Source organism: Odontesthes bonariensis, chromosome 16 (assembly GCF_027942865.1).
Source record: "Odontesthes bonariensis isolate fOdoBon6 chromosome 16, fOdoBon6.hap1, whole genome shotgun sequence".
Classification (NCBI taxonomy): Eukaryota; Metazoa; Chordata; class Actinopteri; order Atheriniformes; family Atherinopsidae; genus Odontesthes; species Odontesthes bonariensis.
In genome coordinates, this window is record NC_134521.1 from 32,731,103 (window position 1) to 32,746,001 (window position 14,899).

A 14,899-nucleotide genomic window follows, 5' to 3' on the forward strand; every position below is an offset into this window, starting at 1 on the left:
CAAGTTAGATGTTGAGTTTCTGCTGAAATGTGCGTTTGTTTTGGTTGACACAGAAGACACATAATGTAGCTGCTGTTTGGCACTCTTTGTAAGGTAAACATGCTTTCAGTATGACGCCTCGTCTGTGTCTTCATTTCCCACTGTTGATTCTGACATTTTCATTTTTCTCATCTGTTTCTTTGTTTGTTAAAGCTAACCCGTCCCGCCGCTGAGATTGAGTATGGTCACGTGACCAGACTGCACGGCTGCGTTTGATTGGTGAAACACAGTCAGGTGGTAGAGCCTTTGGCGGAAGTCTCTCTCTCTGTCAGAATAAAACATTAAAATGAGGCGTTCGCGAGGGGATAAAAATAATGAGGCGTAGAACACCAAAGAGGTAAGAAGAAAAGTAACCAGCTCATTGTAGCCTAATGTAGCGGAGTAAAGCTGGGCATACACTGTGCGATTTTTTCAATCACGGTATTCAGCTGCTGCTCATACTGTACGAGTGAATCGCAAGGGTTAAAACGTCGGCCCGATCTCCAAAATAGTCGCACGAGTGAAAATCTTGTCGACATCGGGCCAAAAATCGCACAGTGTATGCCCAGCTTAAGAGGACAGTTTCTTCTGCACAAATCTACTCAAGTAAAACTAAAAAGTATAGTGATTTAAAACTACTCCTAGAGGTATAATTTTTTGAAAAACTTACTCAAGTAAATGTAACTCGTTACTACCGACCTCTGTTCTCTTTGAAAATAGAAATGCAGAACATTTCATTTAAAGGCGTGTAAACTACAAATGAGCCAGCAACAAAAAAATGAAGGCAGATACACAACAGCACACATCTGGAATGAAAGGAGAAGCAGAGTTCTGGAGAGCAGCACAAGTGAACAATGACGTTCAAACTTAACGAGTTTGAATCTCAATCAGATCATGATTCAGTGTCACATTAACAACAGTGGAAACTGAGAAAGGTGTGGGACTTTAAAGAAGGAAAGCTCAGGAGGTCAAGGTCAAGGTCACGTTTATTTATACAGCACCTCATAACAACCTGGGTTTGCCAAATTCCTTAAATAAATAAATAACAATAAAATTCAACAGATACATTTAACAAAGAAATTCAGCAAGAGATAAAAACAATTTAAACACACAGACGACATTTGTTTCACCCAGGTCTGAAAGCCTGGGAGAAAAGGTGTGTTTTAAGAGTTTTGCTGTGTAGACCGTGCAGACCGAAGTGCAGACCGAAGTGCAGACCGAGCAGTCCCCTGCTTCCGAGCAGCAAACACCGTAACAGGCGCGGCAGGCGGCAGCAGGCAGTGATATGAAGGGAGAGAAAATAGGGCCAAGCGATTGTGAGGTCTGACTTTTTCCTGGAGAACGATTTTGTGATGCAAATGTATTACTCTTTTGAACACATATTGTTTTGAGAAGCAAAACGCTTTATTTTTTAAACCCCAGCCAACTAGCCAGACTACCTTCATCAACGCCAAAACGAGGCTGGAACTCGGCTCACAGGACGCAGCAGGGGGTAAGAAAATGTTCATAAATGATGTTGCTGAAATGGGATGTTATACAGCTTCATGTCAAAAGAGGCGAACTATCCCTTTAACTATGAGACACATTGTTTTGATTTCAGGGGTTAGTTTGATACTTCTGAAGATAAAAAAGTGCTATTAAAAAAGATATTTTTAATAGTACATGTCCCTCGGTCTGGCTTTAACCTGAACTCACTGGAGGTGTTCTCTCCTTTTCAGATGCAGAGCATCTTGAAACTCAGTCGACTTCTCAAACAGGGTTTTGTGTTTGATATTAACTCCCATTTCTGTTCTGCACTCCTCTGCATCCACTCTAAGCGTCACTAAGCCTCCTGCACCATGGACAACACGACTTCCAGCACGAGCATCCTGCTCCTGGAGGGATTAAAGGTCACCCCTCAGTCCTCCGTCCCAGCCTTCGTGCTCCTCCTGGTAATCTATGTCTTCACCCTGCTGTCCAACATCAGCCTGGTGGTCCTTATCACCCTGGAGAGGAGCCTCCACCAGCCCATGTATCTGCTGTTCTGCAACATGACGGTCAACGATGCCTTCGGGGCCACGGCGATCATCCCGCCCCTGCTGAGCAACGTCTTCGTCCCCAGCTCAGAGCGTTACATCCGCTACACCAGCTGCGCCATCCAGGCTTTCTGCGCCCACGTGCACGCCAGCACCTGCCACACGGTGCTCATGATCATGGCCTTTGACCGCTATGTGGCCATCTGCAGGCCGCTGCAGTACGGCGCCATCATGACCAACCGGATGGTGGTGAAGCTGTCGGCGTCGGCCTGGACGGTCTCCCTGCTGCTGGTGGTGGTCCTGGTTGGCCTCAGCGTCCGCCTGTCGCGCTGCCGGGGCGTCGTGTTCAACCCGTTCTGCGACAACGCCTCGCTGTTCAAGCTGTCCTGCGACAGCGTCCTCATCAACAACATCTACGGCCTCGGCTACACGGTGGTGCTGCTGGGCTCCTCGCTCGGCAGCATGACGCTCACGTATCTGAAGATCGCCATCGTGTGTCTGAGCGGCCGGAGCAAGGCGGTGAACAGCCGGGCGCTGCAGACCTGCGCCACCCACCTCAGCCTGTACATCATCATGTTTGTGTCAGGCGCCATCATCATCATCCTCCACCGCTTCCCATCCCTATCGGCCCACAGGAAGTTGGCCTCCATCATGTTCCACGTGGTTCCCCCTGCCATGAACGCCATCATCTACGGACTGCAGATCAAAGCTGTCAGACAAAGAATCTTCATCATCTTTACCAGGAATATTGTGACTGTTGGGAAGTGAAAAACCATCTATAAACTTCTTTAAAGTCCAATGTTTTGTATATCATGACCAGAGATGGGGACTCGAGTCACTGTGACTTGGACTCAAGTCGACTCGAGTCGCTGTTTTGATGATTTGTGACTTGACTTGACAAAAAACAAAAGACTTGAGACTCGACTCTGACTTGGAAGTTAAAAACTCGGCACTTGACTTGACTTGAGACACGATGACTTGAATGACTTGAGTGTTAAGCATCTAGCATAACTTTGAACTTTGTTCGTCTTTTGAAGATCCATTCTGACCAGTAAGTGCTTGTCAAATTAGCTAATATTATCCTGTTAGCCTAGTCGGTAGTTAGCTAACGTTAGCTTGATATGATACAGGGTGGACAGGTTGGACACATTGGCCAATGATGTTTACTGACAGTTACTTATAGCTTGTCTTTTCACTTTATTAAGATCAGATTCTGCTGGTAAAATTGCAATAATAAGGTGACTTGACTTGCCCAAGAAAAAATTATTTGGGACTTACTTGGGACTTGAAAGCTAAGAATTGAGACGTACTTGGGACTTGCACATGTGTGACTTGGTCCCATCTCTGATTCATGACCTTACAAATAACGATAAAAAAAATCATCTGGTCTTAGAAATTCGTTAAATCCAACCTGAGATTAACATCAACATATTAAAACTGTGACATTATTTACTGAACAAAGACTATTGTTGCTGCCCATCAACCTGGGAAGGGTTATAAGGCCATTTTCAAACTATCTGAAGTCCATCGTTTTACAGAGAGAAAGATTATTCACAAGTGGGGAACATTCAGGACAGCTGTCAATCTTCCCAGGAGTGGACGTCCCAGCAAGGTCACCCCAAGGTCAGAAACTCAAGAGCTACATCTCAGACTCTGCAGGCCTCAGTTAGCATGTTAAAGGTTAAAGGTCACTCCAAGGTCAGAAACCCAAGAGCTACATCTTTGACTCTGCAGGCCTCAATTAGCAGTTCACTTAGTTTTTCACTCACTGCTGCTACCAGCTGCTGGATCAGGGGTTCACTTAGTTTAGTCTCAGTTTTTGTTCAGTAAATAATGACTCAGTGTGATATGTTGTATTATCTGAGGATTTACTAAGTTTTAACAGTTTTTATTAAAGTGCTGCGTTCTGCTAAGAGTTTTACCCTCGTGACTCATCTTCACTCATCATGAAAAGAAAAACAACCAAATTAAATATTATATTTGTTATTATTGTGTTTCCCTGTGAAAAGAAGGAGCCGCTCTGTGAGGTTTCAGCTGAACAGAAACAATCTGCATGTGCTTGAGATCGGTTCCAACTTCAGATTCGACCAAATTCTTCAACCACATTTCACACTGAAACTGTCTTTATCAGCTGTTCTGTGTGTAAACTGTGAGCTCCAACATGCCTAAAAGCTATTGTTTATATTTCCTCATGTTTGATTAGAACAACTGGAACACGAACACATTTCTTTAAAGTAATTCTGATAACTTTTTCTTTCTTAATAAAGATATTTATGCATCAACTCATTTTCTTTTTATCATCATACCTCATGATAAAAACGTCACTGAGATGGTTTTTCTCTCACCTGAGAACATCTGTTCCATGAGGATTACTTTTCCGTTATCGTCCTCCTTCCCGTAATGAGGAATCACAGGCTGTGATATTAAACTCATAACGAAAGGATTTGACTAACTGATAATGAGTTTATACCAGAATTAGCTGCAGAAGCTAACTGGTTCTTTTTAGGGCTGGGCAACGATTAAAATCTTTAATCTAATTAATCATTTAATTTTATTTTAAATGTGCTGCCATATGAATGAAAGTGCCATAACATTTGTTGTGCAAACACACTTTTAACATCAGCATCTTTATGTAATTTTTATGTAGAAGCCTCGCTCCACTGTCTGTTTTCTTGAGTGACTTGCTGGTATCAGTTGTGTGTTTTGCCTTTAAGTGATATTTCAGACTGGAACTACTACGGTGAGAAGACAATTCAACTTGGCAGTGTTTACAGATGACTTTGGTTCTGTCGACTCCGCCGTCTGGAAGAACTTTAAAATGAAAATGGCCGAGTAAAAGTTACGTACCCTTCTCCATGTTTGGTGGATCCGCCAATTGCTTTCTTTTCCGGTTCCGCAGCAGAAGACAGCAACAGACTTTTACAAAATAAAAGCCTGTGAGCAACAGACTTTTACAATAATAAAATAAATAATAAAACAGGGGTGGTCCGTGGCGTAGTGAGTTGAGCAGGCGCCCCATGTACAAGAGGCAATAGTCCTCGCTGCAGCTGGCCCCGGTTCGAGTCCCGCATCAGACAGCCCTGTGCTGCGTGTTGTTCCCCCTCTCTCTGCCCCCTGCTTCCTGTCTCTCTGAACTTTCCATTAAAGGCACAAAAGCCCCAAAAAATGTTTTTTTTGTTTTTATTAAAAAAAAATAAAACCTGCGTTAATGCACGATAAAATACAAGTTAACAAGTTAAAGCAGGGCTCAGTAATACGGGGTTTGTTTACCATGCAATACACACCCCAAAGCTGTAGGGGGAGCTCTGTAGAAAATAGGCGACAGTCTAGCCAGACTGTCGTAAACCCACCAGAGGCAATTTACGGTTTATTTTTCAAGACACTGGCAGAGAGTTGGAGAAGACGACGGAGGTTTGCGATTTCTTCAAAGGTATGTAGTAAAAGTAATTATCAAAGCAGTATAAAAACAAAGAATGAATTGTAAACCATATGTGCATGTTTGTCTTATACTATATACTGTATCATTGTATGCGAAACGATGCAGATGCACATGAGCCCTTTACGACCTGCCGTGAAGCAGTAGTTCTCGGCTCTCGTGTGTCGCGAGACTTCCAGAGCTAAACAAAGCACGCGGCGCCACAAGCAAAGTTGCAAGCGCTGTTTCAGGCTAGGGCCACCAGATGGAGATGGAAATGTCACCGTTTTCATCGGAACGGGTCAGCCAAGCAAACTGATGATTGCCAAGCAATTTTATGACCATGAAAAAGTTGCATAGCATGTCTTTAAAGCTGCCGTCTGCAACTTTTTTTTAGTCATATTAGCTTGAACTGTCATGGGATTCTGGAAGTAGAATATTAAATAGGCTGTTTAGGAAAAATCCCGAATTCTGTAGCTCCCTCTAAAGCCTGTAATTGTGCTTGCAAAAATAGCAAAAATTTTTAACCAATCACGTTAGGGTGGAGGAATCGCTACCTGTCAATCACAGCTTGTGCGCACGCTGCTGAGCGTGAGTCTGCCCCAGCTTGTGTGCGTGCACACTGGTGTGAACTCAGGTGCACAACCTCGTCCACAGAGGGGGAGGGGTTTGGGGGGCGGTTTGGAGCTTGGTAGAGGTTGGGAGAGGGACCTGAAAGTTGTATCAGTTCGAATTTTCCGACTTTAGACTCAGGATTTTGAAAACCTGCCGACCGCACCTTTAACTTGCCCAGCCTTAGTTTTTTTTTAAAGTTGATGCATAGTTGTGGTTTCCAGAGAATGGCGTGGAGCGTTTATGGGAAATATGTGGTTTAGAAGCTCAAGTTTGAATCTTTTTTATGACAGAAACAGCTGCCACGCTGGCTTCAGGCCTGTAACTTCTGGATGACACGATGATGTGCAACGATTTCAGTCATGAGGCCGGAGTTCAACATACAGATATGAGAACCGTTTATTCACTTTTGGTTACATTCAGTCAATAATCCGACGCCATTGTGCTGAAACGCTTCTGTCACATCAGGGTTTAGGTGATAAAAGGACTCGGTTCAGATCATGAGAGGCTAAAATACATCGAACAGGTTTGTGAACCCTAAAACCAAAAAGCACAGTCCTGCAGGGCTCAGTGTTGTTACACTCCACAGCCATAGGGGGCGCTGCAGGGCAAACCATTTGCCAAATTCTCACCATTTTAAAACTTAGATACTTTATTGATCCCGAACAAAATTCAAGCATCCAGTAGCAAGACATAATAAAGCAATAAAAATACTTATTAAAACTTATACAATTATAAACTATTTAAAAACAATCTAAAAATGAAAAAACAGTTTAAAAATATAAAGTGAACAGTGAAATAAGACCAAATGTAACCCATGTAAGTATAGCTCGTTATCGCTAGCTTGAACAATAAACCCGTGGGGTTATCTTTGGGGAGGACTCGGGGGAAGCTTCATGAAAACCAGGATAAACAAACGTGTGAGTAGATAAAAGGCAGATTCACATGTTGGATTAAAAAGAAAGAGCAGTTTAACTCCCAGAGGTTTGAGCGTCAGTCAGTTCACGGTAACACGGCAGCAGCTCGGAACCTGCTCACAGTCCTCCTGATGGCCTCCTGCAGCTCCCTGTTCCTCAGACTGTAGATCATCGGGTTCAGAAATGGAGTCAGAGCGGAGTACAGCACAGACACGATGATACGCACCTGGAAAAACAAAAAGAGTAAACTCTGCGATAAGGCTTTATATTCTCCTCCACAGAAGACTAAAAGAGACTTAAAACACCCACGAAGGGCCGAGTTTCCACTTTGTTTGATCTGTTTGAGGTCACTTGTGAATAATCTCTTGGGTTTTTGACCTTTGGGTGACCTTTAACCTTTAACATGCTAATTGAGGCCTGCAGTCTGAGATGTAGCTCTTGGGTTTCTGACCTTGGGGTGACCTTTAACCTTTAACATGCTAACTGAGGCCTGTAGAGTCTGTAGCTCGTGGGTTTCTGACCTTGGGGTGACATTTAACCTTTAACATGCCAACTGAGGCCTGCAGAGTCTGTAGCTCTTGGGTTTTTGACCTTGGGGTGACCTTTAACTTTTAACACCAAACCTAAGGCAACGATGGAGACTGAACTCAGACTACAGGGTTCACATACCTCTGGAGAAAAGTTTCCCACCCGGTAGGAGATGTACACAAAGGAAGCTGCGCTGTAGGAGATGGACACAACGGTCAGATGAGCAGCGCACGTCCCGAAGGCCTTCAGCCTCTGAGCAACACTTTTCCTGGAAATGGAAACGGCGATCAGGACGTAGGAGGTGAGGATAAGGACTCCCGTCGTCAGCAGCGACACCAGAGCAGAGGAAAGCGACACGATGTTATCCACAGAGGTGTCGGCGCACGCCAGCCGCCTTACAGACGACGGGTCGCACCAGCCGTGTCGCACCACGTTCAGGCCGCAGTAGGGCTGCTGTAAGGCCATCACGGTGGCAGGCATGGTGCACAGGGTCCCGAATGCCCAGGCTCCCGCGACAAGGAGCACCCGGACGGGCCGGGTCATGATGGCGGCATACCGCAGAGGGTTGCAGATCGCCACGTAGCGGTCGTACGCCATCACGGTCAGGATCCCTCGACCGGTGACGGCGAGCTGAATGAAGAAGTACATCTGGAGGAAGCAGCCTGGGACGGAGATAGTTAGTTCGTCCGTGAGGAAGCCGGCCAGCATGTTGGGGATGGTGGTGGTGGTGTAGACCATGTCCACGAAGGCCAGGTTGTGGAGGAAGAAATACATGGGAGACGTGAGCTTTGGATCGGAGAGCGTCTGCACCAGGAGGACAGAGACCGAGACACCGGTTATGACATGTTTCCCACACACTGGAAAAAATCTAAATCTTACCAAGTATATTTGTCTCATTGAGTATCTCATTACACTTGATATAAGACACAATTGCCTAACAATTACCATTTCAGCAAGATATAGGTACTTGTTTTAATACAATACATCTTGGATATCTTGTTAATTGAAAAAGTCTTGAAAACATCTTGTTTTGAGTCATATTTCACATGAAACAAGCTTTTTTTTTCATTTGAAGAGGTTTTTAAGCTAATTTCAAGATCACTTTTATCTCAAAAGTCCTAAATATCACATTTTATTTCAAGAAATCTTGACAAGCCGATTTTCACTAGTTCCATTGGCAGATTTTTTGCTTATTTCAAGCAAAAAACGTCTTGTATTTGTTGTTTTTTTACTTATTTTTGGAGGGGCATTTTTTTTCAGTGCACTCAGTGGGGTTACATGGCGTTGAAAGGATCGGATTATTGGCTAAATTACAATCAGTCTGAGTTATTAAGTGCATGTAGACACCTTAATCTGACTAAGAATTGGATTGGATCGGATTAAGACCGAAAGTCGTTGAAAGTGGGTTGAAAGTCACACTAAACCTGCTTGTAGACGCTGAAGCACTAGGTGAATTAGACTTTGCGTTCTGCGCATGCTCCAGATTTTTTCCCGGGGTCGTGACCCGGAAGTCAAAGGAGACGATATTACTGTTGTTGTCGCCATCAGAAACAAACAAACAACGCGATGGAGAATGCGCCGTTGTGCATCGCGTTTGTGCCACAAGCAGCTCATCACAGACCAAATGAGGGACGTAGCTTCATCTTGCTCTTCGTTCTCCATCTTTCTCCAATGCCTGAGTTTGTTGTTGTTGTTGGTGGTGAAGAGGTCAACAGGAAGTGGCTCTATTAGCAATAGTTGGAATGGGTACAGTGCCACCTATCATACGACATGCTTTGACATGCTTTGTGCCTCTGATCCGATTCATTCACCGCCATATATCCAAGGAGAATTACCCTTGCTCAACTCATTCTTATTGTAATTTAGCCAATAATCCGATCCTTTCAGTGCCATGTGACCCCACTGAATGAGACCAAATGATGACACAACCGTCGGCTCTGCTTCGTACCACGAAGATGATCATGCTGTTCCCTCCCAGGATGACGATGTAAATCAGTAGCAGGATGACAAACAGGATCATCCTCTTCTCGCCGAGGCTGGCGAGGCCCTGGATGATGAAGAAGGTGATGCCATCAGACTCCAGGGAGCTGCTGTTAGAGCTCCATCTTTGATTGGTCCAAAAGGGATGGTCTGAATCTGGAGAAGGGAAGCAAAGAGGCGAGGAAGGATTATCATCCAACAAGCATCAAGGATTTGGGATGGTTTTGACCTTTTTTTGGTCACTTCTGGTTTTATTTTGAGATGTTTGCTGTTCTCAACATCAGCATAAATGAGGCTCCTGGAGCTTGTTGACCTGTTTTTGATCAACTGTGTTGGACCTACAGGATGTTCAACAGGATTTTGGTCTTTCATTTGTCCCCCGTGCAGAACATCCTCACCTCAAAGAAACTGAACAGATTTTTCACTGTATTTTCCACTAACAATAAAGGGTCCCGGGCTGAGGAAATGCAACAAGGAGAGCTGATGGGTGATGCTAAAGAGTTATTTATTTAGAAAGGTAACTCTATTCAAACAAAACCCAAATCAGGAGCCTAAATGATTGACAGATCAAAATGCAAACGATCCCGCTCCTTCCACTGAAAGAGTTACGCTCTCAGCACCCGAGCTGCTGCAAACACACCAACAGTAGCTGCCCCCCCCCATGCATGCATATATATATATATATATATATATATATATATATCACAGTATATCACCCACCTATATAAGTATATATATGTATATATATACACGGCACTTTTCCACTCAAAGTACTGTTACTCTACATCCCACATTCAGTCTTAATTTAACAGATTTACAGGCTACACGGTGCTTTTTTCCTCTGTCACGATCATGGAGGCATCGGTGCGGTTCTGTTTTACCCAAAGACGTTTGGACCTGTAGCCCGAGGAAGCCCGGAGTCGAACAACCGACCGACCGGCAGACCCTGACCCTGACCCTAACCCTGACCCTAACCCTCCTCTTCCTGAGCTACAGACGCCCAATTTCTCTCAGAAATATTAATTTCTGTGCTCATGACAAAATTTAAAAAAAGAAAAAAAAACAATTGGCTCAATAATTATTTAGAATGTCAGAAAATAAGTGAATATTTGTGATTGTGCTTTGGAATCTATGTTTGCACAATAAATCGCAGCAACTATTACGCAGGACAAATAATCAGACTTAATATGGCTGCTAACACCAAAACATAACAAATACCTTTATTTTAGAGATTTAAAATCCATCCAGACAAAAAGTCAGCCAATTGAATAACACAGAAGTTGTGTTTACGTGAAACAAAATATCTAGATTCCCCAGTTTTATTCCTGAATTGGCTCCATTTCTTCTTAATTTGAGTCTAACCAGCTGCATATCAGACTCTGTCGCGGTCACTCGTCCGTAAACTGATAGTCATAGTTAGTCATAGTTTATTTATAGAGCACATTTAAAACAATCTCAGTCGACCAAATTGCTGCACAGACGCAAAAGCATAATAAAAATAATCACAAACACTACAACAACAAATACAACACTAGGGATACTAATCATTCATTATAAAACAAATTCAGATTAATAGTGAAAATAAAAGAGAGTAAAAGAGGGATAAAGAGAAGGCGAGAGAGCCAAGATTCCTCGCTCAGCTGGAATTGAACGCCAAGGAGAAGAGATGCGTTTTGAGGAGTGTTTTAAAATGCCCAACAGACTCTAACATGGAGAGGCTGTTCCACAGCTTAGGAGCTATTGAGAAGGCTCGAGCCTGGACAGAGGTCCTGCCAGGAGCAGCTGGTTTGACCACCGAAGTGCCCGAGTAGAACTGGGGAGCTGTAGAAGCTCTGATAAATAAGGTGTTGCCAAACCATTTACACATTTAAAAGCAATGAATAAAACCTTAAACTGAATCCTAAAATTAACAGGCAGACAGTGTAAAAGAGGCGAGGACAGGGGTGATGTGTTCATGCCTTTTCTTTCCAGTCAGCAACACTGGAAAAAATGCCCCTCCAAAAATAAGTTAAAAAAAACAGCAAATACAAGACGTTTCTGCTTGAAATAAGCAAATAAATCTGCCAATGGAACTAGTGAAAATCGGCTTGTCAAGATTTCTTGAAATAAAATGTGATATTTAGGACTTTTGAGATAAAAGTTATCTTGAAATTAGCTTAAAAACCTTAAAAAAAAAGCTTGTTTCATATGATATGTGACTCAAAACAATTTGTTTTCAAGACTTTTTCATTTAACAAGATATTCCAGATGTATTGTCTTCAAACAAGTCCCTATATCTGGCTGAAATGGTACTTGTTAGGCAGTTGTGTCTTATATTAAGTATAATGAGATATTTTGACTAGAAATGAGACAAATATACTTGGTAAGACATTGATTTTTTCCAGAGAAGCGGGCAGAAGCATTTTGAACGACCTGCAAACGGCCCAACAAACAAGGAAGTACAATAATCTAAACGTGACGTAATGAAAGTGAATTAATCTTTCAAGGACATTTCCTGGGAGATAAGCTTTCGCTTTTGCCAACAGTCTAAGTTGAAAGAAGCTTGTTCTGTTTATCAAACCTAAAGTTACTCTCTAGGGTAACGCCAAGGTTCCTTGCAAAAGGATGACAATGAAACTTAAAGGAGCCAATGGCGCTGTCACATCCATCTAGCAGATTTTGTTGACCAAATGAAATTATTTCAGTTTCGTCTTTGTTCAAAGACAGAAAGTTTACTTCCATCCAGGTCTGGATATCTTTAAGGCAATCCAGTAGAGCCTGAACAGAGGCTCGCTCAGTGGTCTTTAGGGGTAAATAGATTAGTACATCATCGGCAAAGCAATGAAAAGAGATGTTGTACTTTCTAAAAATAGATCCCAAGGGCAACATATATAACGAGAAGAGGAGGGGGCCTAAAACAGAACCCTGCGGATTGATGAAAACAATCAGAGTTTTTAAAGATGAAACAGACGAAACGGCAGAATCCTTCGATCCCCTGCGACTCAGCCTGTCTCACACAATAACAGATGAAGAGTGGAAACTGTTCTGCTCACATATCAGACACAAGTTGGATTAAAAGCAGGGAAAAACTCACAGACCTCTGGATGTTTCAAACATCAGCAGCTCCATCCGTCCTCAGCAGGCTGATAGTTTCCTGCCAACAAGCGCAGAAAAAACATTTAAAACCTGAGTGTAAAAACACAGGGTAGTGCTGTAAATGACGTTTCACCTTCTCACCTGATTACAGAGATCAACCGTAACTGAAGCTCGCCTCAGTCACACTTCTCGCCTTTATCTGGTTATAACGACAAACCGAGTGACATTAATTGGACCTTATTACATCAGATCCTTGGACGAAAATGCACACAGAAAAGAAAAAGAACACCAAAGGGACTCATTTTAATCTCCTTTGTGGTTTTAAAAAGAGAAAACAAAGATACATAATTGTCTGTTGCCACGGTAACGAGCACCTCACGTAATGTCCTCATTAAAGATTAATTCCTTCTTCAATTGCTTGTGTGTGTGTTTTTAGGACATTTATAGGACATAATTAAGTATACACAGTTGTCCTCCTTTTGAGCCATAAAAGTAAACAAAAACACTTTAATGAGGTTGTGAATATCTGTGGTAAGATTCTGGTGGAGGTTTCACCATCATGGCTCAGCCTTTGGTGCTAATATTAGCTTCTCTTCCGCTGACTCGCTTCCCAGGCCTGCCAAAAACAAACGTTTTCTTTACTTTGGCCAAGTTTTGCTAACAAATTTAACGCCGGTGGTCAATTCTCTCAAAACGTGCTGCAGAAATGGATTAACTGGGCCAAAAACAGCTGCTCAGGGAGGTGAGCGGAAGGCATCCGTTTGCAGGTTAACCAGTGGGGGTATTTCTTCTTTTGCCATCCTGGTGCTCTGAGCACTGTCTCCCTCACCCTGGGTGCAGATGGACAGTGGGTTCCACTCCTTGGGTTCCTTCCTCCGCCACCCTTCCCTGGTAAACCACGGTCACATTTTGCCCTGGAGGGCGCAAAACCATCTGCACCCAGGGAAAGTCCTCTACCCAGACACTCCTAGGGCTCCTTCCTTCGCCACCCTTCCCTGGTATACCACGGTCACATTTTGCCCTGGAGGGAACAAAACCATCTGCACTCAGGGAAAGTCCTCTACCCAGACACTCTTAGGGCTCCTTCCTCCGCCAACCTTCCCTGGTAAACCACGGTCACATTTTGCCCTGGAGGGAAAAAAAAACATTTTCACCCAGGTAAAGAGCTCTACCCAGACACTCCTAGGGCTCCTTCCTCCGCCACCCTTCCCTGGTAAACCACAGTCACATTTTGCCCCGGAGGGAACAAAACCATCTGCACCCAGGGAAAGTCCTCTACCCAGACACTCCTAGGGCTCCTTCCTCCGCCACCCTTCCCTGGTAAACCACGGTCACATTTTGCCCCGGAGGGAACAAAACCATCTGCACCATTGCCCCAGTTTCTCTTTTGTTGCCGTGCCTGAGCTTCATGTGATCTGCTTTCAACCCTTTTGTTCTTATGTTATATTTTTTGCCATTGATCTTAATATTTAACCACAGTTTTCAGTTGTTCTTGTGTCGTTCTGTTATGCTCTTAACTCTTTTTATGCTGTTGTATTTCATTGTTTGAATTTTCCAAGTTTAAAGCCTTTTGAGTTTGTGTTTGAAACAAGTCATTCAGGTAAAGTTCAGCTGAGCCGAGGGGCCACATGTGTAAAACGATGGCTTTTGTCCAGATAAAGTAGTGTTTAAGCACTTACACAGACCTGATTTACACCCTCTGACGGACACTTTCCTAGTTTACATTTGCCTATCAAGACATTTTTGTTTCCGTGTAAATAAACCAGGGCTGGGCAACGATTAAAATGTTTAATCTTTTTTTTTTTAATATGCTTTTGGGCTTTTTTATGCTTTTAATGATAGGACAGCTGGAGAGAGACAGGAAGCAGGGGGCAGAGAGAGGGCGAAGACATGCAGCAAAGGGCCGCTCGGTTCGGGACTCGAACCGGGGCCAGCTGCAGCGAGGACTGTAGCCTCTGTACATGGGGCGGCTGCTTAACCCACAACGCCATCGACCGCCCCCTGAAATGTTTTATCTAATTAATCACATAATTTTCCTAATTAATCACGATTAATCACATTTGTATGCAGAATCCAAAAATGAATTCAAAAGTAGTGTATAGCTTTTAGCATTTAATTTTATTTTAAATGTGCTGCCATATGAATGAAAGTGCCATAACATTTGTTGTGTGTGTACTGTACTGCTACTGCGGGTTCTTTCAGCGGTAAGTTAGGACTGAAACTCTTTGACGGTTCGTCAATGCTTTATTGGTATACACAATTCTTCTGTGTTCCTCCTGCACGGCCTCCTTCCCAGGCTTCGTCCAGGCTTGTTCTCCTTCTCCTTCTCCTCCTAGTTC

General features: G+C 43.4%; 2 protein-coding genes across 2 annotated transcripts; one reads left to right on the top strand and one right to left on the bottom strand.

Moving 5' to 3' along the window:
- The first annotated feature begins 1,856 nt into the window (after positions 1 to 1,856).
- On the top strand, positions 1,857 to 2,801 carry LOC142401382 (olfactory receptor 5F1-like). Its single transcript, XM_075486780.1, has one exon. The coding sequence runs from the start codon at positions 1,857 to 1,859 to the stop codon at positions 2,799 to 2,801; it is 945 nt and encodes a 314-aa protein (XP_075342895.1).
- Positions 2,802 to 7,062: 4,261 nt separating this feature from the next.
- On the bottom strand, positions 7,063 to 13,931 carry or6at1 (odorant receptor, family 6, subfamily AT, member 1). The gene is made up of 5 exons (XM_075486781.1): positions 13,840 to 13,931; positions 13,390 to 13,448; positions 9,454 to 9,641; positions 7,647 to 8,309; positions 7,063 to 7,203 (listed from the first exon to the last, which is right to left on the bottom strand). Exons 1-5 carry the CDS (start codon positions 13,929 to 13,931, stop codon positions 7,063 to 7,065), a joined length of 1,143 nt encoding a protein of 380 aa, XP_075342896.1.
- Between the last annotated feature and the right edge of the window lie 968 nt (positions 13,932 to 14,899).